The sequence below is a fragment of the Cebus imitator genome, unplaced genomic scaffold, assembly GCF_001604975.1.
Source record: "Cebus imitator isolate Cc_AM_T3 unplaced genomic scaffold, Cebus_imitator-1.0 Scaffold332, whole genome shotgun sequence".
Lineage (NCBI taxonomy): Eukaryota > Metazoa > Chordata > Mammalia > Primates > Cebidae > Cebus > Cebus imitator.
This window is the reverse complement of record NW_016107647.1, coordinates 1,798,090-1,823,798: the sequence shown is the minus strand read 5'-3', so window position 1 is coordinate 1,823,798 and position 25,709 is coordinate 1,798,090. Positions and strand designations below refer to the sequence as shown.

Sequence of the window (25,709 nt, the reverse complement as noted above, 5' to 3'; positions counted from 1 at the left end):
AATTAGTAATCCAAAAATTACCTGAAAAGGCCAGGCCCAGATGGCTTCTCTGCTACTTGTACCAGATTTTAATAGAAAAGTTAATACCAATTCTTCATAAACAATTCCAAAAAACAGAGAAGTTACGCTTACAAGTGGCAGGGCCAGGATTTAAATCTAGGCTATCAGGCTCCAAAGTCTGCACTATTGACCGCTATATTCAACTGTCTCTCTGAATAACTAAATTTGAGTACATTATAGGACATCAAATTGTTATTTTGTATCACCCAACTCTTGCAGTTTATCTAGGTATTTGCCACTTAGGTAGTCTACGGAGAAAAAGGCTGAAGGAGGACTCTACTATAAAAAATATCATTTACATAATCCACATGTTGCTGTTATTTCATGAAGCAAAAAAGCATGACACTTACTAAAGTTTGTTTCTAGAAAAACTTGTTTTAGAGATAGGGTTTCACTCTGTCATCCAGGCTGGAGTGTAATGGTATGATCATAGTTCATTGACTATAGCCTTGAACTCCTGGGATTAAGTGATCCTCCAACCTCAGCCTCCACAGTAGCTGAGACCACAGGCAGGCAACATCACATCCAGCTAAATTTTTTGATTGTTTAATAGAGACAAGGATTTAAACTCCAATCTGTCTGATCTCATGGCTCACAATCTCACTTGATAGAGTCTCTTTCTACCAAGATTCTGTCTTTCCTATTCATCCCTCTACTGTAGCCCATCTCAGGCTTATGCGCTTAGAGAGCTCTGGGAGAGCAAAAGCCCCGTCCTATTACCCATGAGCATAACCTCCCTGGACTATGGGAAGTGAACAGGTATGCTCCTTAATTATGTACTCAATTGTTGACTGAGTAAACAATTACCAAAACTGTTTATTATCTCTAAGTTTGGATACTTTGTCCCCACCCCATTACTGCTTAGCATTAAAATGATGAACTGTAGGCCCTCTTACTCATTTAGCTAATCAAATATCATATAGTTATTATATGCAGTTTAAAATTACTAAGCCCAAAAATTCAAAGGACACAAATACATGCTTATTCCTTAAAATAACAGCAAGGGGGCAGGTGTGGTGGCTCATGCCTGTAATCCCAGCACTTTGGTCACCTGAGGTCAGGAGTTCAAGACCTGCCTGGTCAACAAGGTGAAATCCTGTCTCTAGTAAAAATACAAAAAATTAGCCAGGCATGATGGTGCATGCCTGTAATCCCAGCTACTAAGGAGGCTGACACATAGAATCGCTTGAACCTGGGAGACAGAGGTTGCAGTGAGCTGAGATCATGCCATTGCACTCCAACCTGGGCAAGAAGAACGACACTCCTTCTCAAAAACAAACAAGCAAAAAAACAGCAAGGAAATCTAGAAAATATTTTAAATAGAAAAATTATTTTTGCATTCAAAATTGAAACTGCCTTTCATTATTCTGAATCTCTAAAAATGCTTTTTTTTTTTTTTTTTTTGCCATGGAAAACAACAGTTGAAATAAGTTAATACACAAAATTCCACTGCCTGAAGGAAATAAGCTATTTGGCAGAAAATTTTAGCTAGCAAACTTTTTGAATGCATACAAAGAACTTATATTAGCCTGTATTAACCTCTTTCCTAAAGAATTAGTGATGTTGCTTGATGACTTGTGCTATAGAAAGATAAAGAATTAATGATGGCCTCTAAGGGTAGCAATCCATATAGTAGTCTCCAGATCAGCCTCAAGTGGAAACACACATATCTGAAAAATTAACAATTATTTTCAAGGTAATTATTCCTATTACAAAATAAAGCAACAAATAAATACGGGAGTCCTCAAATAATGTTGTTTTGTTATAATGTTTGTTGATGAGGGAAAAAAGTGATTCCAGGCCAGGGACGCTGTCTGTGGGGAGTTTGTATGTTCTCCCCATGTCTGCATGGGTTCTCTGCAGGTACTCCAGCTTCGCCCACCACATGCCAAGGATGTGTATGTGGGGTGACTTGGTGTGTCTAAATTATCCCAGTCTGAGTAAGTGGGGGTATGTGTGTGAGTACACCCTATGATGGGATGGTGTCCTGGCCAGGAGTGTTTCTGCCTTGTGGCCTGAGCTGCCAGGACAGGATCCAGCCACCTATCAACCTGAACTGGAATAAGTGGGTTGGGAAATGAATGAATGAATACAAATTATTGTAAAATAAAAATTATCATAGAGTCCACAGTAATCATACAAATGCACGACAATAAACTATGCATTAAGAAATCATTCAGTGAGCCTGCCATGCTTGTGATTGACTGCATACAGGTAGGAGGAACTCCTGACAACTTTTGCTTTGCAAACAATTATTCCTTAATATAGCCCACCACACTACGACTGCTGTCACTCACTGATTCACCAAAAATTACACAAATAATTTTCTTGTTTTTATAGTCTTTAATCTTAAATATACGTAGGCCTCACATTTATTTCAATATTTAATACTGCAGGTGTTCTGTATCTTTATTTAGAAATGTGGTGATTTTTTTTTTACTAGAAATATGCCATAGGAACTTAATGCTTGTTTATATCAATTAGCCTATGTTAAAACCACATATAACGAAAAGTTGGTTTCCAAGAACCCACCGATGACGTTAAATGACGACTTGTTGTACAAACATATAATCCCAATACTTCTACAACTCTGATAGTCCATTCAAAAATACAATATTAAAATATTTGTGAAATCTATCTTCTTTCATTTTCAGTTACTATTAACCATTATTTGCTGTGTGGGAAGGGGAGGCAGGTAACTAGTTATATTGTTGCCTTTAAGTTAATGGTTGATCTAAAAATCTGAAAAATCTGCTCATCATTTTTATTGGTTTAAACTGGCATATGTATACTTAGTTTTTGTTTTTAAAAAACCTCTCTTTGAATGCAAATTTGTGTCTTTGCCCTAGAAATATGAGCATTATTGAAAAAATGTGAATCTCAACCTTTTGGCCCCTGGTTGCAGTAGGACCCATGGTTAATTGGAGGAGATTTGGAAGTGAACAGACCTGGGTCAGCATCTTGTCCTGCTACATTGTGCCTTTGGCTAATTACTTATTTTTTGCTACTTGGTTTCCTTACCTACAAAATGGGAATATTGACAGTACCAACTTCAGAAAGTTACTATGAGGATTAAAGCCCTTGCATAGGGCCAGGTACAGAGTGAATGCTCAAAGTACGCTATTAGTGATGATAGCTTTAATGTGCGTTTCATGTCAAGTTGCCTGAAGATGCAAAGCTACTTAATGCCTATGTCCTTTCACATAGGTTTCTGACTTAGGATGCTCTCCCCAGAATCTGCCACAAAGATCCCCACCCCACTTACTTGGGTCTCTCTTAACAAATGCTTACTCATAATTAAAGAACCACCCCCAGAATCAAATGCCTCACGTGAAATTATACTTCTCAACCTGTTTTATAATAACTCCGTTATCAGGCCTCAATATCGCTAAAGGGAACAATCCATGACTCATTCACCTCCATACATCTCAGCACTTAGTAAGATCCCTGGTCCATGGTAAACTGTCAATGACTGCTGAATGCACATAATCAGACTTTCTACTATTCCACAGTATTAACAAAGAATCAAGTGTATGAGAAATTAAGACAGCCTTGGAGTTAAAACTATACCCACAAGGTTCAGTAAGAATCAGATTTTACCAGTTTTTGGTTCAAGGTAAACATTCACGTCACCTTAATTAAACCCAGATAGGCCACCCTACTCATGCAAAAAAAAAAAAAGTTACAAATAAATGTTCTTGTCATTTTTTTCTTCTGTAACAGCACACTAGGACATATCACATGCTGACCTCCTTGGGATTGTTCTGAAAAAATTAAGCACACTAATTTTTTTTCTTCCTTTCAAAAGTGAGGGTGCCAGCTACTGTGCTAGCTAGCCCCTATCACTCACCTCAGCCACCTGCTGGGTCCCCACTCTGTGCTGAACCAGCCCCTCCATATTTGTAGCCATGGTGAAGCAAGATCATTAGAGAACCTGTTTGGAAAGATGTAGCAACTTCTATCAGGTGGGGAAAAACCAGGCTACTTGAAAAATATTAGAAATCAAAATTCATCTTTGGTACTGTCTTGTATAGACTTTGCCCTCTATATACAGCAGGCAGACCTAGCAGGCTAGACATATCTGTATATGCTGCACCAGCTCCTTCAGTTACAGGTACCAAAACTAATTTGTAGAAACATTTCAATTTAGAAACTTCCACTGGCAAATATAAACAAAGATGAATTTGGAAATTTAATTATCAGGTCTCCTGGGTTGTAACAGCTTGGTTTACCTCTCAGGGAGGTGGGAATCACACCTCTTTGGATAGCTCCCTTGTCACAGTACGCTGAAAAAGAAGGTAGCTATCTGAGAAAGCTGTGAGATCAACTTTGGATAAAGCCTAGATTGCTATCATCAACCACACCTCTTTTACTAGTGGCAAAGTGAGAAGAAGCAACACCCTGTTTGGTGCTAACAAACCTCATTCATAGGTTGAAAAGCAAATACTATCACTAACAAAGCAAGAAGCAAGGAGACTGCATTACTAAAGTGTGCTAACAAAATATGGCACCCATATATATATTAAGTTCTCATTAAATTACAAAACCAGATAATTCAGCTTTCTACTATTAGCAAAAATAGATTTAATGTCATTATTTGTAAAAATGGAGAAAGATCATCTAAAGATCAAAGAGTGTGCTAGTCTCCTGGGTCAGGGTTATTTGAGTACCAGCACTGTTGCAGAAGCAGACTCCTGGTCTCTTCTGGTCATGAAACAGCTCTCCTGAATATTTTCTAAGCCCTTTCAAAGGCTCTACCACAAAGAATTCAGGATAATCTGGACCCAATTCCTGAACAATTCACTATTGACTGTACAGGTCCCATGGTCCACAGAACAAAGCTCAAATCTATTTTCAGGACTTATATATAAAAACTATATCGTACTGAGTGTGCAATACACATGAACACAGTTCATTTGCCTGCCCTCCCTCAATCACAAAGCGGATTATCTCGCAATGCAATTTTACAAAATACTTTTCTGCAATTCCTATCTAAAGTATTATAATCACTGATCTCTATGAAGCTTTTAAACTCTCTAGTAACTTTCTATATCATTCATTTATTATTAGATAACCACCTCTATTATGATAATTCTAATTCACATATTTTATTGCCAAAATGCTAACAAAAACAGGAGGATGAACCTGTTACTGACAAATATAAAAGACCTGGCTCCTGCCTTCAAGGAGTCAAAATCCTGTGACAGTAGGTATTGCACCAACTGCTACAATGGTACCAGGCCATCAGTGTCAGTGATTCATTTTCACAAAATATGATTAGGTCTGAAACTGAGGAGGTAATGTTTACTCTTTTAACAGGTGGTAAAAACTTAACTTTTGTTTCCACAAGAACAAAACACAAAGAAAAACGTTGGTCTTTTTCTCTTGCTACAAGTTGATTACAACTAATGGAGATGAAAGGAAAAAGCATCTTTAAATGCACCAGAAAAGTCAACTGATTTGTTAAAAACACAATTATTGCATGTGAAAGTCTAGAGTTCCATTCTTTCTCAAAACAGAAAATAGGAATTTTCTGAGAAACAGATAGCTAGTAAGTACTATACACTAAAAACTAAAATCTAAACATGTGGCTGCAACTAATATTTTTATCACTTTTAGATGTTAACAGAATTTCTCCTTTGTTATAAACCAAGTTCAATGCAAGAAATATGTGAATTTGAATTATTAGAGAAATATTGTTAGGAAAATATTATTGAATAGTATAAAAACAACAAGGTACTAGAAAGCCATATCTTTTCTATTGGGTTCCCTAAAAGAAGTGGCTTGATCCATCAAATTTTGAGTCCAAGTGGATTTTATAGATGACAAACTGATTTAATGGAGGCCTAGTACAGAAAACTTCCTAATAATTCACTTTAACACTAAATTTGCAGATCAATCAACTTCAGGTAGAGCTTGGGATCCTAAGATAAATCTAACAATGAGTGACTATAGACATTAAGTCACAAAGAAAAGCAGTAAATCTTTTTAAGTGTAGGAAAGGTAAGTATTCTGGTTATTAATCCTTTGTTGATAAGTTATAAATAACTTCTTCCACTCTGTGGTTCATCTGTTTATTTCTGTTTGTTTGTTTTTGAGATGCTGATTCGCTCTTGTTGCCTAGGCTGGAGTGCAGTCATGCTACCTCAGCTCACTGCAACCTCCGACTCCCGGGTTCAAGCGATTCTCCTGCCTCTGCCCGCCTTCGCCTCCCAAAGTGCTGGGATTACAGGCGTCAGCCATCAAACCCGGCTCATCTGTTTACTTTCTTTAAGGTGTTTGTTGATGAACAGAAGTCCTTAAATTTAGTAAGGTTAAATTCATCCACATTTTCTTTTATAGTCTGTACTTCAATTTACAAAAATTGTGTCCTATCCCAGGATTGCAAATAAAATTGTACATATTTTCTTAGAAATGTTTAAGAGTTTTGCCCCCTCATATTTAAGTCCTCAATCCATCTGCAAATTGATTCTTGAATCTGATGAGAAGTAAGAATCCAACTCGTTTTTTTCCCATGTAGATAATCCATTTTCCATTTTCTGTTCGAGAAACAGTTCTGGAAAACGGATTATCTACATGGGGAAAATCTATCCTTTTCGCCATTGATCTGCAATGCAATCTCTGCCATATCCCTCTTTCTCCTATGTATGTGGATATAACTATAGGTTCTCTATTCTACTCCACTATTGTTCTCTTTGTCTTTTTTTTTTTTTTTTTAAATGCAGTGTTTGCATAAATCTTGCTATGTGATAGGACGAGTGCCCCCCACCTTTTTCTCCCACACCAACTTCCTGGATCATCTTAAATGCCTCTCTTTATACACTTGAATTGAGCAGCAACCTTTCTTTATACACTTGAATTCTTACAATTCTTGATCTCACTGTTGGTTTTCTGCCTTCAAAGCATCGTCAGGCATCATCAACAGCAGCTTTGGAAGCTGCTAAAAATGAACAAGGAGGAATGTGCACCTTCTGGAAAAACAAGCAGAGACAAAAAATGAGACTAAGAGTAAGAGGGAAATTGAAAGACAAACTATGTTAAAGCAAGCGCTTTCAATAAAGATTTAAATCCAGTCAGAGGAGGTAAGTGAGAAGTAGTTTCAAAAAATATTTTCTATTACTTTTGAAAATAAGTCACAAACCATATCCTATTCTCATACATAAAAAAGGAAGATAAGAGCCTTTTTCTTCTAGGATATCGCAATGTAAAAAGTAAAACAAAATCTTCAAGTGATGTCAGGAAGTGGGGCAGGGTGAACATTGAACTAAAATGCACCCAGAAAAAAAAGGTAACATCAGGGGATAAGACTCTCACCTGAGACCTTCTCTCACTGCTACCGCAGCCATAGGCGGTCCTAGAGACAGAAAGATCACACAGTGAGAAGGAAGGTCAAACATCTTTAGAAAAGTACTATCAGGCAATGGTTATCAATTAGGAGATGTCCCTCCAGAATAAGAGGCTCCAAGTAACAGCGAGTTGTGGCTATATGTAGTTTGAAAAACTATCTTCACTAGCACAATATAATTTTTTAATTTAAATCTGAAAAAAAATCCTACTGTTTTTATACTACAAAGTACAGACATAAAGCTTTTAAAAACAACTTTCTTGGCTGGTGGAGCCAAGCATAATGCTAACAGCAGTAGCTAACACTAAGTGGTTGCTATACACAAGACATTGTATTAATAAGCACTGTGAACGGAACTCTAAACTTGCTCTTGGCATAGAAACTTGAGTCTTAAAGGCTAGTACTTCAACCATTCAGCTTATTAACCTTGCAAGGTTGCCTCTCACCCCCACATAATGTTTAGGGGAAAGAACCTGATTAGCTACCAAAAGAGCTATAAAACTGAGTACATGAAGTTTAAAAAAAAAAAAAAAAAGTGCTACAGAAGATATTCCTCTGGTGATTTTACTAATCAGGTCCAACCCCTCCATCAATTCTTATTAAGTAACTGCTATGAACTAGGCAATGAACTGACTGCTGAGAATTAACAAAAACAAAGAGGAAGAGGAGAATAAACAGTCCCTTTCCTTGACGAACTTATGAAGGAAACAGACAGAAGTATCTATGGTAAAGTAAATGCTACGAGTGTCCCAGGGAAGAAGCATTTCTCTCTGCCTGTGAGAACCAATGAAAACATTACAGAAGAGGAATTATTTAAAGTAAGTCTTGAAGGAAGAATCGAAATTTAGCCAAGAAAGAGAGGTGGATGAGGAGAGAGTTCTAAGCAGAGAGGACAGCTCTTACAAAACTGACAGGTATGAGGAAGAATGGCATATTTGAGCAATGGCAGGCAATGTCGTGTGGAATTTTTTTTTTTTTTTTTTTTTGAGACAGAGTTTCGCTCGTTACCCAGGCTGGAGTGCAATGGTGCAATCTCGGCTCAGCGCAACCTCTGCCTCCTGGATTCAAGCAATTCTCCTGCCTCAACCTCCCGAGTAGCTGGGACTACAGGCACGCGCCACCATGTCCAGCTAATTTTTTTGTATTTTTAGTAGAGATGGGGTTTCACCATGTTGACCAGGATGGTCTCGTTCTCTTGACCTTGTGATCCACCAGCATCGGCCTCCCAAAGTGCTGGGATTATAGGTGTGAGCCACTGCGCCCGGCCTGTGGTGTGGAATTATTACAGAGACCAGCGAAAAAGGGAGGCTGACACTGTAGACAATGGAGAATTATCAGGAATTTGGTAGAAAAATGATGCATTCATATCTGGAGCTTAAAAAAAAAAAATTTAGAATGCAGCATGGAAATGATAGAAAAAGACAGAAACTGTAGATGGGAGGCCAGTTAGGAAGTGCTATCAACAGTAAAGTCTACAGATGAAGGCAGATTCTTAAAGTAGTGTGTTTTTCCTGGATAGCACACAAATGACAACAGGGCACAGTATATAAAAACTGTTTCATATCCAGCCTGGGCAACATTGTGAAACATCCTTTAAAAAAAATAAAAAATTGTAATACAGACCACAGAAAGATGGAAGTAAGTAATAATTGGTTGGCCTCATGTGACAGGTTTTATAAGAAATTCTTTCAAATCCAAGTAGATCAATACCACATCGACAACAAAGAAGCAGAGAACACAACAATGACTTTCAATTAGCTCTTCTAGGCTCACAAAGTGATAGCTAACTAAACCTTGCAACCAGAATTTCTTTAGTGAAGTAGGGCGAAGACTCCACTGCAGTGAAAAGCTGGGCTCTGGAAACACCTGAATCTCCAGTTTCAGATAACAATGAAAATGAACAAGTCCTGGGATAAGGAGGCTCTGCCTTCATTAACAGCAATCAGTGAGCCTGCCTTTCCCTCAACAATCAACTGATTCATATCATCTATATTTGTTACATGGCTTATAATTACATAACATGCAAAGTATCTACTGTCTTCGTATTTCTTTACTAAACAACTATATCAGGTTCTAAGGCTCAGGCACTAAGTTGATCTCTCTGATACTGAGCATGTGAGGTTATTGTGAAGATTACATCTTAAATGTGTACTCGCTGTGCTTGGGACATAGTAGAAATGCAATATATGGTAGCTATTACTGGTGAAAGGTGATGGTGTCACTTTTGCTTTCTCCAAGAAATTTGAAAGTAACTCAAACTGTAAAATCTGTATTATGATTAGGAATAAGTCTCTCATTTTCACATAAGGCTCACATGAGATTTAACTATATACACGTGGAAGTATTAAAACACATAAGCAGCTAGGCAAGGTGGCTCATGCCTGTAATCCCAGGACTCTGGTCAGGAGTTCGAGGTCAGCATGGACAACGTGGTGAAATCCCGTCTCTACTAAAAATACAAAATTAGCTGGGCATGGTGGCAGATGCCTGTAATCCCAGCTACTTAGGAGGCTGAGACTGGAAAACTGCTTGAACCCAGGAGGCAGAGGTTGCAATGGGCTGAGATTGAGCCATTTGCACTCCAGCCTGGGCAACAAGAGTGAAACTCCGCCTCAAAAAAATTAATTAATTAAAATTTTAAAAATGAAAAATAAACTCATGCACAAAGCATTTGTAATTCACCCTGTTAAACTGTACAACTGGGCAAAATGAAGGATAAATTAGAATAAAATCTTACAAATATTTTAAAATAAACCAATGCCTAATAACTACTTGCAAAATACTACTGGGCATAGAGTTCTTAACAGGTACAAGGTATTCGGTATAAGTTTAATTATTCTGATTGTCAGAAGTCTGTTCATATTCATGGGAAAATAAAAATAGAAGGATTTAGATAGCCTGAGAGAGGATAAAAAATAAGAAATACATAGCTTGAAACTTGCCATCATAGATCACGACTTGAAAGCAGAAAATGAAATTCAAGTAGCAGGTTTAGTGTAATACAAATGTGCAACAACAGTAAAGATACTCACTGGGATGCCTCTAAGGTCACGTTTAGGTATATTTCCTGTCAACGGAAAGCCAGCTATTATTTAGACTCAAAGTTTACTTAGCTTTAGTGTCGAGTAATTTCTTGTCCATCGTGCCCCTCCATAGGAAAGGTGTTTCTTCCATATTCAAAGTCTAGACTATAAAAATGGGCATATGTACATGCTGGGAGTGGCAAGGTCAGGTGAGTGACTAGTAGGAAAGAGAAGTGGCTTTCACCTAAATGGAGTGCCTATGTATTAACAGTACCAGAGCAGTGCTACAATTTTCTATGTGGATACTTCCCCTAAAAAAGTCATCGTATACTGTGGATGATTTTTTTGTCATCTTACCAAGAGCCCAGGTATAAGGGTGATGTGGACTTTCTTCATATCTATTAGTGCAAGCCAGGGTAGATGGATTAAGAAAAACAGGATAAATTCTCTGGACATCCATGATGTGCTTTAAATCAAACTAGGCATGATTTAATCCTTAGCATACTTTCTGAGTATGTAGTATTAGCTCCACCAATGCAAATGGAAAAACCTGAGACTCAGCAGTTACAACTCATCCAGCTAGTAAGTTAGGATTCCAACTCAGGACTCTTTGACTCTAAAATCCCAATAGTCTCTCTAGATCACAGTGCCCTTCAAAATAATTTCCCAGAAACAAGGAAGTCAAGGAGGGATGGAAAAAAGTGACAGAAAAAATTAAGGGAACAAATTGCTTACATCAATAAGCTAGATCATTTAATAATATACACAACCACTAATTCCTAATTGTGAGTTATGTTTCAGTATTGTTAACAGAAACTTCTGAAGCTGCTCCACCCAGGTAGAACCATGGCAGTTTTAGAACTCTGAACACATTCTTCCCTTAAAACTTAACCTAAACAATAATCACATTAATTAAAATAGTGAAAATAATTTTACTATCTTAAGTAAAATTTTTTACTTAACTACAACATGCAAATACAAAAGAGCACAAATCAGCCAGGTGCAGTGGCTCCCATCTGTAATCCTAGCACTTTGGGAGGCCAAAGTGAGTGGACTGCCTGAGCTCAGGAGTTCGAGACCAGCCTGGGCAACATGGTGAAACCCTGTCTCTACTAAAATACAAACAATTTGCTGGGCATGATGGCACACGCCTGCAGTCTCAGCTACTCAAGAAGGTGAGGGACGAGAATCTTTTGAACCTCGGAGGCGGAGATTGCAGTGAACCAAGATCGCACCACTGCACTCTGGCCTGGGTGGCAGCGGGAGACTCCATCTCAAAAAAAAAAAAAAAAGGCACAAATCATAAATGAACAGTTTGATGAATTTTCACTAACTGAACACAGAGAATACACATGTAAGTGCCATTCAGATCAGAAAACAGGACACAGTACCCCAAAAGTCCCTCTCACACCCCTCCCATAGTCATTAACTTCTGTTTCCCCTTGTGACATTTATACAATTGGTATTACTTTATAATACTATTGCACTGTTTATAATACACTTTTTGGTGTGCCTGGCTTTTTTGGCCCAACGCTATTTTTATAATAACCATGAGTAGTGAATCCATTTTCATTGTTGTATAGTAATCTAATGTATGATTATGCCCGATTTATTTCTCCATGCTATAGCTGATGGACACTTAGATTGTTTCTAGTTTGGAGCCCTTATGATTAGTGCTCCTCTGAACATTTTTTTTTAAATCCTGGCGAAACGATTACATCTGATCCTATGAACATTTTTACACATGCCTTTTGATGCACTGCTATCTTTTCTTTGAAAAATTTACTGTTTTTAAAAATTAACTATGTTTAACTTCTTTTATCTGTTTTTAATTTTTACTTTCATAAGTACATTGTTTACTCATTTAGAAAAGAAATATACTACAAATTTAAATTTTATTTAAAAATATCTGTATTATATTAAATAAGTCAACAACACATTCTAATTATTAGCCTTTCCAGTTAAGAGCTGATATATACTTTGTGACATCTGCTTTTAGTTTTGGTAAAGCAATCAATTAAAAGATGATTTTTCAATAATTCCAGGGCTAGTCATCTTAACCTAATAAAAAGGTGTACTATTACAGATAGCATAGTGGGGGGACAGGGGACAAGAACCAGGGTGGTACAAATGACATTTCCAAAGTGTTCTACAAATAATACCTAATCAGATTCACTGTACACCACCACTGGGGGAAATGCACCATGAAGCCTGCTAGTATTGTATAACTTCTCAAGAGCCATCCAGCCTCGGTTGTTTATCTTTCTTTTTAAGAAACATGGGTGGGCAGTCAGGTAGGAAACTTTTTTCTCCTGCATAGCTTTTATTAATATACGAACAACAAAGGTAAATAAAGTGCCTCCCTGTAAAACAGAAAGCCTTCAAAGCTTGAGTCTAGTCCCACCAGTCTCTCATTTCTCCTCTTTACTTTTCAGTAGCAGTCACCCCACTTTCCAGGCCCCAAGATCTTTCCTCACACCTCTCACTAACCCAAACAGGGGGAAATATCCTTTTACACTTGGACTCTTGGAATGAAATTCCTCTCCATCTATATGTTAACATTTCAGGGATTAAAATCTTTGGGGTTACTGTTAATAATTATGGAATAGAAAGTTTCACCTCCTATTAGAGGACTTCAGGACTCTTATTACAGTGTAGGAGGTACTTTTTATTGCCCCTAAAAATCACGCTTTGCCCCTGAGGCTGACTTTCGTCATTATAGGCCACCTGGAATCTAAGGGTAACTCAGAAAGAACAGTCAAGTGTCTGAGCTAGCCTATTCCCTTTCTGTCATAACAATTCACCTCCCATCCCTCTCTTCTAAGACTTCCAGGTACCAGGGGTCTGCATCTGCATTTATTGTCCCCTTAACAAATACCTATACCAATGCACTGATCTGGGCTTTCATCCCTCTACTCACTCCCCCTCCTCATCATTGTGAACTGTGCTAGTTGAACTGTTGTTCCTGCGCAGTTCTTCCTTTTGGTATAGAGCTCCTGCTGCTTTACTCTCTAGCACTCAGGACCTGAAGTGAGCATGGGGAGTAGGCCTGCTATCTGGGGTAGCAGTAGTGGGATCTCAGGAAAAGAATGGCAGGATAGGAGAGAATGACAGAGTATCTCAGCCTCTGGTATGTTAGGTTGAAGGCAAGCAAACCTCCAACAAATAAGGAAGAATGTTATCTTTTACAATGTGTGACGGGCACACAGGGAAGAAAAAAGGCAGTATCATTTAAGTCCCTCATAGTTAACAATAAAGTAAAAAGAGGTAAACAAAAATCCAGCAGGGGATTCTTGCATCAAGTATGAGGCTGAACTTGAGGTCTAAGACCACTTCCAATTCTGAGATTCTAGGATTCCATCAGACTCCCAATGTGGTATTTATTAAGGTGACACTTGTATAGGAGATGCTTTGGGACTAAAGGAGCATATGGCTCATAGGTAAGAGAACTCAACAATAAAAATCCCAATGGAAGTCCCTCAATATGTGGAGACACTCAGCAACTGATACAGGAGGCCAGCGGCTCAGTGCCATGGCTGAAAACAGGGCTGCTCCACAAAGACTCACCTCCGTTGTTTTCAAAGTCATTCAGACAACAAGTGTCCTCTACTTCTGGCCCCTATCTCAACACTGGCTACCACCTCCGTTTGACAAATGGGGAATTATACACCTCAGAGAATCTACAAACTCCAGGTTCTGAAGCCAGGTCTTTCTGCCTTCATACCCCAAGCTCTTTGTCACTGTACTGCCTTGCCACGTGACTCCTTGGAGACAGATGCTAAAACTTCCCAGCCAACTTCATAAAGTGAGAAGGTTGTTACACATAGAGATTTTCTTCTATAAAGGAATGATCATGAAAGCAAAACTTCAAGGTCACTGTGAATATAGCTACTGAAAGCAATAAATGAGTAACTTAATGGTGTAAGAAAATATATAGCTGTTTTACTAAACTATCAGTTCTTTGGTTACCCTGAGTAATTAGCTCAACTAATCAAGTGTTGAATTGAACAAGTGATACCAGAAATCCTTGAGCAAGACAGAAAAAAAAAAAATCCAAAAATAAACTATTGTTATTTTTAAAATACCCTAACGGTATCTTATTTGAAAAGTTTTACAATATAAAATAAGTCAATACAAATGTTCTCTTTATCACACTTTGGAGTAGAAACTTGACATACACTTTACAAAATTTGCTATTAGCCCTGGTAAAGCAATTAAAAGATGATTTTCAATAATTTCATTAAATGAATAAATTTATCTCTGGCAGGATAAATATCCCAAAGTAATGGCTACAGAGACTTTCAACTCCCAACTCCCTGTGAACCCACTAGAGGCTTCTTCCTTGCTCTCCAATTCCCTGTGATAGTGAAACAAAAATCAGAATATTTGATTTCAAGAAAATCATGTTAATTTGGTGCTTTGTTTCTTCAGTTAAATAACTTAAGGATGTTTGGGCTATTTATTTCTTCACATATGAACTTACTTTCATGTAATTAAATTTGTAATTCAATCATAAAAAGATCAATATAGTGGGAAAAATGATTGAAACAGGTCATTTTATCCAGTATTTATGTCTCAAGGCAGTGGCATACCTGACAGAAATCACGTCCTAAATACAACCAAATACCTTAACAGGCTTTTTATTGCTGGCAGTGTTATCTGAATTGCCAAAGAGGCTCACATAAAAGGTATCCATCAATGCAGAGCAACTTAGTTATCAGTGACATCATAAATTATCAACAATTCATTCAACAAATAGTGCCAGGCACTCTTCTAAGTGCAGGGTAAGTAATAGTGAACAAAATGTATTCCTGCTTTCCTGGCTTACAGTGTGGTAAGGACAGACATTAATCAAATAATCACATAATGGAGAGTGGTAATTACAAAACAAAATAAAGGTTATAAAGAAAAGAAACACAATAAAAAGAATCTGATCTAGATTGGCAATGGGAATTAGGGAGGACTTCCCTGAAGAAGCGATGCTTGAGCCAATATCTGAGGTAGGGTGCGGGGGACGTAGGGGTAGGGAACAGACATTTGAATATATCAGGCTAAGGGAACAGCCTGTGAAAGGGCATGGAGTGGGAAGGTAAGCTACACTGGTCAAGAAAGTTGAAGGTAGGCCAGTGTGTCCAGAGCACAGGGAGTTAGGGGTACACAGATAAGAAAATAATGAAAAGCCTTGGAAAGGTTTTTAAACATAAAGCAGGAAAAGAGCCTCTGCCACTATGTAGGTTCTAGTGGAGCCTGAACAACATACTGCCTGTAAAAGAGTTTTGTAAATCATAAAGCACCCTATACTTTGGTTAGTACTATTTAGTTCCACTATTATTTTCTAAACGTTTGTCCTGGATGCCAAGTAACTAGTTGAAAGCATAGAGCCAAAACTAGAATCTCAGAACATCAATCTATTGTTTTTGCCCCTACACCACGCTGCCTAAAAATTTCAATGTTTCTATCACTCAACTAGTCCAATGTCTATACCAGTACTTCATAATGACAATAACTCTAATTATTTATAGAGTATTTACTATATGTCAGGCACTCTGCTAAGCTCTATTATTTACCTTAACTCATTTAATCTTCAGTTCTAGAAGAAAGGTTCTATTATTGTCCAGACGAGGTTAGTGAGGCTAGGAAAGGTAACTTACACAAAATCACGCTGCTAATAAAAGTTGGGAGTTGCTAATCACAACACTGAAACATTTTATGTCTGTGTATGCATGTGTATAAATATCTCTTTAGCTCCAGAGAGAGAGAAAAAGAGAGGGGGGGGGAGAGAGGTGAGGGAGAGAGAGAGAGAGAGTGTGTGAGAGAGAGAGAGAGAGAGAGTGTGTGTGTGTGTGTGTGTGTGTGTGTGTGTGTGTGTGGAACTTGTACACAGAGAATTATATTCAACTTCAGCCTGGGCGATAGAGCAAGACCCTGGTCTCAAAAAAAAAAATCATGTTCATGTTTGAGCACCAGTGTCTTAGTCATTTTTGTATTCTCAGCCTAGCACATAGTGCCTGGAGTATTTGTGGCATTCAGGAAATATTTGATGAATTCAAGATGTATATGAGAGTCCGACAAACGATTTGAATCTGGAAGTAAAGTAAGTTTCCAAGGCCCTCCTCCCAAGTCATGTATTCACCAGCAATTCGTAGGAAGGCCGTATTTTCCTCGACTTTATTATTACATTGAAGATTTGTTCCTCACTACCGTTGCTATATTTCACAGCCTTTGGCCTGGAGTGGGATAATGGACAATTAACTAGTTCCAACCAACTCTCCAGCCACAAGTAGCTAGTTCCCAATCACATCAAATGCTCTTCCTCCGGGGCCCTTACACAGGCTGTCCTGTCCGGAATGACATTCCTTCCTTGGGTTCCTCTGTTCAAACATCACTTCCTCAGAGAGGCCCCCCTGACCATTCCATCTAAATTCGTGCCTGAGGTCTTCTTCAGCAGGTCATTTGGTTTCTTTCCTTTCACAGAACTTAACACACTCTCTGGAATTATTCCTTTGTCTATTCACCCCCCAGCCCCCAACTCTAGTGAGGGCAGGGGTCTCGTCCGGCTGGTTCCCCAGATGTATGTATGCCCAGTGCCTAAAACTAAGTAAACATGTATTCAGCGAAAGAATGAGAAGAGAATCACCCCCGAATTGTGCTCTCTCAAGCCCTTAATACCCTTAAGCTTGCCTCTCCCTGTGGCTGTAATCCCATTTTTAACAGTAACACCATTTTCAAGTGACTTTGAGGCTAGCAAAGTAGACTTGACTCCATTTTCTGAGTAGAGCCCCAAAAACAATGCTGAAAAGGGAGGTCCAGCCTGGCAAGAATGACCATGCTCCCCATTTTACAATGGATAAATTGAGCCTCATTTGGGGATTCGCCATGGCCGCTCCGAAATATAACGAGCAGGAGCCCTGCAACGGGTCCGTCCGCGTTCCGAAAACCTCTTCCCTAGAGACCTCATCTTGGACTCGAAATCCATCACCGTTAATACTATTGTTCTTAGTACTTATCCTGGACGCGTTCCAGGCGTTGGGAAGGCGCCCACCCCAGGGCCCAAGGCCGCGCCCCTTGCGCCCCGCCCCCGGCGACCCGGCCCCACTCCGCGCCCTGGCCTCTACTCCCGCCCCGCCAGGGCTCCCGCGCCCCATACGGACCGCCCTCTTCTGCTTCACCCAATCAACAAAGCTTATGGGGGCGGTGCCACAGGACCCGACCCTCCTATCCGACGCCAATTGGTCAGCCCACCCGTCGCTCACGAGGTGGTGCCTCGCACCCGCCTTCCTCCTTTCCCTTTACCCTCCCCTTCAGAAAAAACGGCGGTTGGGCCGCGGCGGCCGCCAAAGGCGGACTAGAAGCAGAGGGGCAAAGAGCCCAGGAGAGGGGGACCAAGGGACTGCAGGAGGGCGGAGGAGGATAAAGAGGAAGGGAGCCCGACCAGCCCGAGCCATCTCCGTCGAGAACAAAATGGCGGCGCTGGCGGAGGGCCAACTGTGAGGCGGGGCCGCGGCCATTCCCCCTCCGCCCCCACCTTTGCGCCGGCCCGGCCGGTCAGGGGGAACCCGCTCGCTTCGTCCGGCCGCGGGCGGGGAGGGGAGGGGAGCGGCCCGGCCCACTATGCAAAGCGCCGGGCGCCGCCGCCGCCGCCCCGTGGCAAAGGTAAAAGGGTCGGGTTCAGCCGCCGCTGCGGCGCCTCCATGTCCGCGCGCCAGGCCCGCCCCCTCCGCCGCCGGCCCGAGCCCGCCCGACCCTCTTTCAATTTTACCTTAGGGTTTGGCGCCAAAGCAGCCTCGAAGCGGGTCCCGTGTCTGCGGCGGGCGGCCCCCGGCGCGGAGGGCAGGGCGCGGAGAGCCCCGGCTCCCGGCGTCGGCGGATGGCGGGAGCCCGGGGGCCGCGGGCTCGCGGGGCAGCGGGCGAGAGACGAGATGCCGAGGTGGGAGCGGGGTAGCGGGGACGGGCCCGGGGGCGCCGCCGGGGTCGCGGGGAAGGGGGGGTTTGTTATTGTTTTTGTCAGTGAAAGGTCAGAGTTCGTGACCCCGGTGCCGCCGCCGCCGCCGCCCGCGCGCTGGTAGGAGGAGGGCGAATGTTCTTCTTCCTCTTCCCAGCGCCAGCCTCGCCGCGGCGGCGGGGGGCGGGCGAGCACGCGATTGGCTGAGGCGCGCGCGCGCACCGGAACGCCGCGGCCGGCGCTTGGTCCATCCGGCCCTTGGGCTACGGGGCCCCGGGCGGCGGTTGCGGCAGCTGCTGAGCTCGGTCGTGGCGGGGCGGGCGTATCTGTGGCTTAAATGGCGCAGGCGCCGGGGCCTAAAGGCCGACAAGCTAGAGGTCCTAAAAACTCGTGGATGTCGCGCACGGTTACCCGGGCGCAGGCTGTCCCTCGGGGGAACCGCGAAGTCCTCACGGCTGAGTGGGTACCGTCCTCGCAGTGGCGGCCTCCACCCCGGCCTCCAGTCTAGCCGGGGCTCGTAAAGTCTCTGTTGATGGAAGAAGCGGGGCCCTGACTAGCGCGACGGATTCGCCCAGCCGCTCAGTAGGGCGCCTGTAGGTCGAAGTGGGGGTTGTATTGGGTGGGAATTGAGCTCTTCTGGCCTTCCTCGGTACAGATAGCTTTTAATTTAGGTTTTAAAGGTCCAAAGATGCGTCCGCTCTGGCCATCGCAGGTGAAGTGTTCAAACTCCCTAGAATCTGTAATTTTTTCTTAATGAACATACGATCCAGATCTTGTGTACTTCCATGCCCTCCCCGAGATATGAAAGTAGTAAATGGTAATAGGTAGGAATGTGTAAAGCAGCTTTTAGCAGCATTGCTTAAATTTATATGAAGAAAATGGCCTGTCTTGATCTTAAACTCTTGGGCTGTAAGTTTTCGTTACATATTTCTCTCTCTCCTGTTGTGGTTTTGACTTGCCTGGGAAGGTGCAGGTGTTTATTTATCCTAAATGCCCTGAAGTGTTGAGACTACAGGTTGTAGGTCTTGTACTAAGTGATTTTTTTTTCAGTTTTCTTGCTTATTAAGAGGAAATACTGACTCTAGAATGGATGGGTTAACTTTTTTTTTTTTACACAGTACCCATTTGGGCTTTTATTAGGATGACTCTAACTTCAGTATTTTTTCCCCATTATCTTATAATATTTCTATTTGATAAAAAATGTTTTAAACATACCTATTTCCCCGTCTTTCTTGCTCTCACTTTGCAAAGTGGGGAAAAAGCTAGGTTTTTTTAGTCATGGTGAAGCATAGATCTTGAAATTGGAAAAGGCCTTAAGAGAATGTCAAATTTTTTCTGGCAGAAAGGTTTTCTTATTTTAGAGGTGAGGTGGGTGAGAACCAGAAGGTTTGCATTATCGGAATGTGCTGTTTGATGTTGGAATACATTTTTTTTTTGTTTTTTTGGGGGAGACGGAGCTTCGCTCTTGTTGCCCAAGCTGGAGTGCAATGGTGCGATCTCGGCTCACCGCAATAGCGATTCTCCTGCCTCAGCCTCCTGAGTGGTTGGGACTACAGGCTTGCGCCACCACGCCCAGCTAATTTTTGTGTTTTTAGTAGAGACAGGGCTTCACCACGTTAAGCCGGCTGGTCTCGATCACCTGACCTCGTGATCCGCCCTCCTCGGCCTCCCAAAGTGCTGGGATTACAGGCATGACCTACCATGCCCGGCCTGGAATACGTTCTTAAATAAATGTGGACCACTTTAACGCACGTTTCTCACTTTATGTTTTTTTGCTAATGACTTATGACTTGCTGTGTATTTTAGATAATGCTATGTATATTTAGACTATGCTTTTTGTCTAATGATGTTAGACAAAAAGGAAATTGGAGCAGTTTTCTTGTTTGAGTTCAAAATGGGTCATAAAGCAGCAGAGACAACTCAAAACATCAGTAACACATTTGGCCCAGAAACTAAGGAACATACAGTGCAGTGGTGGCTCAAGAAGTTTTGCAAAGGAGAAGAGAGCCTTGAAGAGGAGGAGCCTGGTGGCGGGCAACCAGAAGCTGACGATGACCAATCGAGAGCAATCATCAAACTACAGGAAAAATTTCAGAAGAACTCAGCATTCACTATCTACAGTCATTTGGGTCGTTTGGAATTTAATGCAAATTGGAAAGGTGAAAAAGCTTGATAAGTGGGTGCCTCATGAGCTGAGCAAAAATCAAAAATTTGTTCTTTTGAAGTGTCTTTTTATCCCACGCAAGAATAGCAAACCATTTCTCAATGGGATTGTGACATGCAATGAAAAATGGATTTTATACAGCAACCAGCTCAGTGGTTGGACCAAGAAGCAGCTCCAAAGCAGTTCCCAATGCCAAACTTGCACCAAAAAAAAGGTCATAGTCACTGTTTGGTAATCTGCTGCCTGTCTGATCCACTACGGCTTTCGGAATCCTGGCAAAACCATTACATCTGAGAAATATGCTCAGCAAATTGATAAGATGCACCGAAAACTACGCCTGCAGCTGGCATTGGTCAACAGAAAGGGCCTAGTTTTTCTCCATGACAACACTTGATTGCATGTCACACAACGAACACTTCAAAAGTTGAAGGAATTGGGCCACAAAGTTTTGCCTCATCCACCATTATACACCTGACCTCTGGCCAACCAGCTACCACTTCTGGCATCTTGACAACTTTTTGCAGGGAAAACACTTCAGCAGGATGCAGAAAATGCTTTCCAAGAGTTCATTGAATCCTGAAGCATGCATTTTTATGCTACAGGTATAAATTTATTTCTCATTGGCAAAAATGTGTTGATTGTAATGGTTCCTATTTTGATTAATAGAGATATATTTGAACCCAGTTACAATGATTTAAAATTCACAGTCTGGAAATTAACTAACTTTTGCATCAACCTAGTATTTCAATGGTAAATCCTTGCAAACATGGAAACAATGCACTTGGCCCAGTGCTTTGTAGTTGTGTACTCGTTTTCTTTATTAGATGGGGTTGGCTGGGCACAGCGGCCTGTCATCCCTGCACCTTGGGAGGCTGAGACAGGTGGATCACCTGAGGTCAGTAGTTCAAGACCAGCCTGGCCCACATGGTGAAACCCTGTTTCTACTAAGAACACAAAGAAATGAGCTAGGCATTGGTGGCAAGGGCCTGTAATCCCAGCTACTTTGGGAGGCTGAGGCAGGAGAATCGCTTGAGGTGGAGGTTGCAGTGAGTTGAGATCGTGCCCTTGCACTCCAGCCTGGGCAACAAGAGCAAAACTGTGTCTCAAAAAAAAAAAAAAAAGACGGGGTCTCACTTTGTTGACCAGGCTGGTCTCGAACTCCTGGCCTCAAGTGAACCTCCCATCGTGACCTCCCAAATTGTTAGCATTACAGGTGTGAGCCACTGTACCCCGCCTGGTTGTGTACTCTTTCAAAAATTAAGTTTTTAGTGTTAAATGATGCTTCTAGATACATTGTAAAAATTCATGTATCAGAGTTTTTAATTAAAAACATTGCAATTGTACTAGATTTTAAAGTAAATACTAATCAATAATTCAGGCTTTGATGTTGGTTTATAGTTTTCTCACTTCTTTCATTTAATAGCTCTGTAAATGAAGCAGTTACTTCCATTTTCCTGAGGTGTAGGACTGTGGCCCAGATAGGATACCTGCACAATGTTATAGGTCCAATAAGTGAGACTGGGGCTATTATCTAGTCCCTTTGACATTAAAACTTGTGTAGTAAACCATCTATGTCAGTTTGCCACATTTGTAATAGCGTTCAATAATTTTTCACTTAAAGGTTGGTTTAATATTAAAGTAGTAGCAAGAATTCATAACCTTAATTGGCTTTAACAGCTTTTCTTCCCCTGAAAACAGATGCGTATGTACACATGCACACAGCATACAGTAACAGCACATAACAGGCCTTTGCATGTTGAGGTCAGCACTGTTACGGTGCCTTTTTTTCGGGGGGGGGGGCTCTGGTTTTTTCACTGCAAGTCTTTTTAGTTAGAAAGTAGCTTTCTAACACTTGGATGGGTTTTACAGGCACAAAAAAACACAAAAGTATTATACTAGCTCTACTTTATTTTTGAGTTCTTATTAATGGGGAACATCTACTTTTGCATTGACAGTGGTTTCAAGATTGCTTTATCAGCCTTTAAAGGATTCTTAACTAGGTGTGCACTTCAGAACTGCCAGGCCCCCAGTGGTTCTGAAGCAGTAAGCTTTGGGTGGGCCCTGGCATCAGCCCTTTTACTGAGCTTCACAGATTATTCTGATGCATACTCCAGGCCTGAACCGCTGATCCCATTTGAAACATGCATCCTAACAAAGCAAAAAAGTTTTGTTTCACCTTTTGAAATAGTTAATTCTTACCATGCTGGAGATTATTCGTTCAGAGAGACAGGTGCTTGCTCCAGAGTGGTGATATCTGGCAGTACCCAACCCTTGTGTGTGCATTAGCTCAGCACCTGCCATATTGGGAGCCCTGGTAGGATGTGTCTTGTCCTTCCCTGTTTCAGCTCTTAACACAATTGCTGGTACAGAGTATGTAGCGTGCATTTGTTGAATGAATGCTTTTCCCCGTAGCAGTGTATTCATACAATATTCATATAATTGTCCCCTGGTTTACAGATGAAAGTGAAAGCACTAAGTGCCCAATGGTGAGACCCAGGAGTTCTTCTTCCACCCCTAGTGGTTCCCTGGGCAATTTTTTCTAACACTCACCAGTCTGTTCTGCAGTCCATCATTGATTGACTTGTCTGTGTACTTGAGAGCAGGAACTGTTTGATAGTTTCATTAGTACAGAGTAAACATTTGCCGTGCAAGGTTATTTTACATGTTTATTTAAGTGATAAATGTTGAGTCAATGAAAATGAAGTTTTGATTAAACAATAGTTGAAGATGTGCTAGGTTTTTCAAATTACTAATATCAAGCAGAGATTGTTTTTACTTGTAAAGGTATTGCTTTTGTGATAGCATAAATAATGGTTTTCCTTTTTTGTAATGTAAATTAATTACTGGCAATTTTGTATTCCCATAGACTGGGGAAGATTAATTGCCTTTATAAGTATGTACAACTTTGTATCACATTTTCTGTATAATAGCTTATGCTTTATTACTATATATGTACTAATAATTTTATCTGACTTCTGTTTATATCGTTTGTACAATTACCTGGTTGTAATATAAACTTGGTTGCTGTTAGCCACCCACCCCCCCACCCCTTTTAATTGTGGAATCTAAGTGAGGTATGCTGGCTCACTCCTGTAATCCTAGTGCTTTGGGAGACTGAGGCAGGTGGATTGCTTGAGCTTGAGACCAGCGTGGGCAACATGGTGAAACACCATCTCCAGTAAAAATACAAAAATTAGCTGGGTGTGGTGGTGCATGCCTGTAGTCTCAGCTACTAGAGGCTGAGATAGGAGGATCACTTGAGCCTAGGGAGGTCAAGGCTGCAGTGAGCCATGATCGTGCCACTGCACTCTAGTTTGGGTGACAGCAAGACCCAGTCTCAAAATAAAAACAAACACAGTGTGGAATCTGGGCAGATAAGATAAAATCTCTGAATACCAGATTGCATAATACTTTACATTTAACACCTTATCCTGTTTAATTTACAATAACCTTGTGAAGTAGATGGTATTACCCTGTTTTTACAGCTAAATAGGCCGAGACCTAACAGAGAAGATGACTTCTCCAAAGTTGCATGGCCAGCAAGGGGTGGAACATTTATTAATAACTGTTTCTGCTCTTCTGTCCTTGAGGAGTCTGAGAGGAAGAAAACTCTTCTACCCACCTCTATGGTCTGTCAAAGTCAAGCTCTAGCACAGCTTATCAGGCTATTTGAGGAGGCCTCAACCTCTATGGAGGTGGCCCTTGTTCTTCCCAAGAGGAGACTAGAGAAAGACTGTTTTCCCTGTGGTGGATTAATGGTATGAGAACACAGGGACACCAAGAGTGCATTTCCTAGTCTCCTAAGTAGCTGAGACTACTGGTGTGAGCCACCAGCGTGACCCAAACAGCCTTTCTTACGTCATCCATTTTTGTGACTTCCTCTCTGCACTCTGGCAATTCTGAACTAACCCATTCCCCAAACATGCTACTTGATGTCTTCATTACTACACACCTTACTCCGCCCCCTACTTCCAGGGACCTCTCTTTCTCTGTGAGGTGACCTCCTCTTCATATGTCAAGCTCCAACTCAGAAGTCACTCTCAAGAACACTCCTAATCTCCCTCAAGCACAATCCATTCCTTGATCCTTTTTCCCGGAACGTTTTAGCTTTCTTGTGCTTCTAACCATAGAGAATTAAATGTTTATATCTGACTTGAAGTAAATAACCATGTGTCTAGTGCATAGTATTATGCGAAGCCTGGCATCACTGTTGAAACAGTTTCAGTATTCCACAGCTCCTTAGAATTCTCTTAGACTTACATAAACATTCAGCCACTTCCTCAGCCTCTTATTCTAACAGAGTTGACTGAAAATTTCTAGCTCCCAAGAAACAATCCCAATCATATTAACCTTCCTTTCTAGCTAACTGATCCTGGACATAAATATCAATGTGTTTCTCAGGGTTCAGGTTACCATTAAATTTATGTACAAACTTACATACAAAAATATGTACAAACATAATGTTTATAGTTTTGATATAGGTATATAATCTGCTTTTTCCTTTATGTTAAGAATGTCAATATTTCTCAGTTTATTAGAGTTTCAGTTAGTGAAGTGAGTGTCCAGAATAAGTGAAAATTAACCTGTCAGCTGAGGAGTGGCAGTGGCCAAGCAGCAAGCACTCTGGCTGTTCGTCCACATTCCAGGTTTGCCATTACCAATTGTGGGGCTTCTGACAAGAAATCTACCCCTGAGTCTGTCTGCTCTGAGTTCAGTCGTGGCTGTACCACCTTGAAGGGTGATTGAGGGTAGAAGGAAGCCTGTGGAAGTGCTTTTGTAAGAGGTAAACTCATTCATTCACAAATGCAGCTGAAGCTCAAAAGCTGACCCCTGAATCAAGCATCTTAATTTACATAGATATGCAACTCTCAGTGTTTCTTTCACTTTTAAACTTATTTCAAAAATTAAAATTTGAAATATGCTATTTAGCAAATGTTTCATCTATTGTGATTTTTTTCACCAAAAGTGAACTTAGCAAGAAACACTATCTTGTATCTCTTATTAGAAGTTCTGTCCCTATAGCTTTCCTAAAGAGAAAAAAGATTTATCTCTTAATATTCGTCAAGAGGAGAGCTTAGCAACAGTATGTCTAGGGACATATGCAGGAACATGCCTTTTTTTTTTTTTTTTTTTTTTTTTTTTTTTTTTTTTTTTTTTTTTTTTTTTTTTTTTTTT

General features: G+C 40.8%; 1 protein-coding gene and 1 long non-coding RNA gene across 8 annotated transcripts in view; one reads left to right on the top strand and one right to left on the bottom strand.

Moving 5' to 3' along the window:
• NR2C2 (nuclear receptor subfamily 2 group C member 2) overlaps window positions 1–18,708 on the bottom strand; it is an 84,138-nt gene extending 65,430 nt beyond the window's left edge. The window contains exons 1-2 of one of the 7 annotated variants that reach the window (XM_037730124.1): window positions 18,188–18,284; window positions 3,911–3,994 (exon numbers count right to left, since the gene is read on the bottom strand). In XM_037730124.1, the coding sequence (XP_037586052.1) occupies window positions 3,911–3,970 (60 nt within the window). In that variant the 5' untranslated portion in view covers window positions 3,971–3,994; window positions 18,188–18,284. Of the gene's footprint in view, window positions 1–3,910; window positions 6,186–6,829; window positions 8,381–18,187 lie in introns of those variants that run through there. The other 6 variants (XM_017505062.2, XM_017505063.2, XM_017505069.2 and 3 more) reach the window with 6 other exon arrangements.
• Window positions 18,709–20,078: 1,370 nt separating this feature from the next.
• The window catches only part of LOC119467791, an 8,057-nt gene continuing 2,426 nt past the window's right edge, over window positions 20,079–25,709 (top strand). Inside the window, exon 1 of the long non-coding RNA XR_005196414.1 lies at window positions 20,079–21,136. This is a non-coding gene — a long non-coding RNA (uncharacterized LOC119467791). The remainder of the gene's footprint in view (window positions 21,137–25,709) is intronic.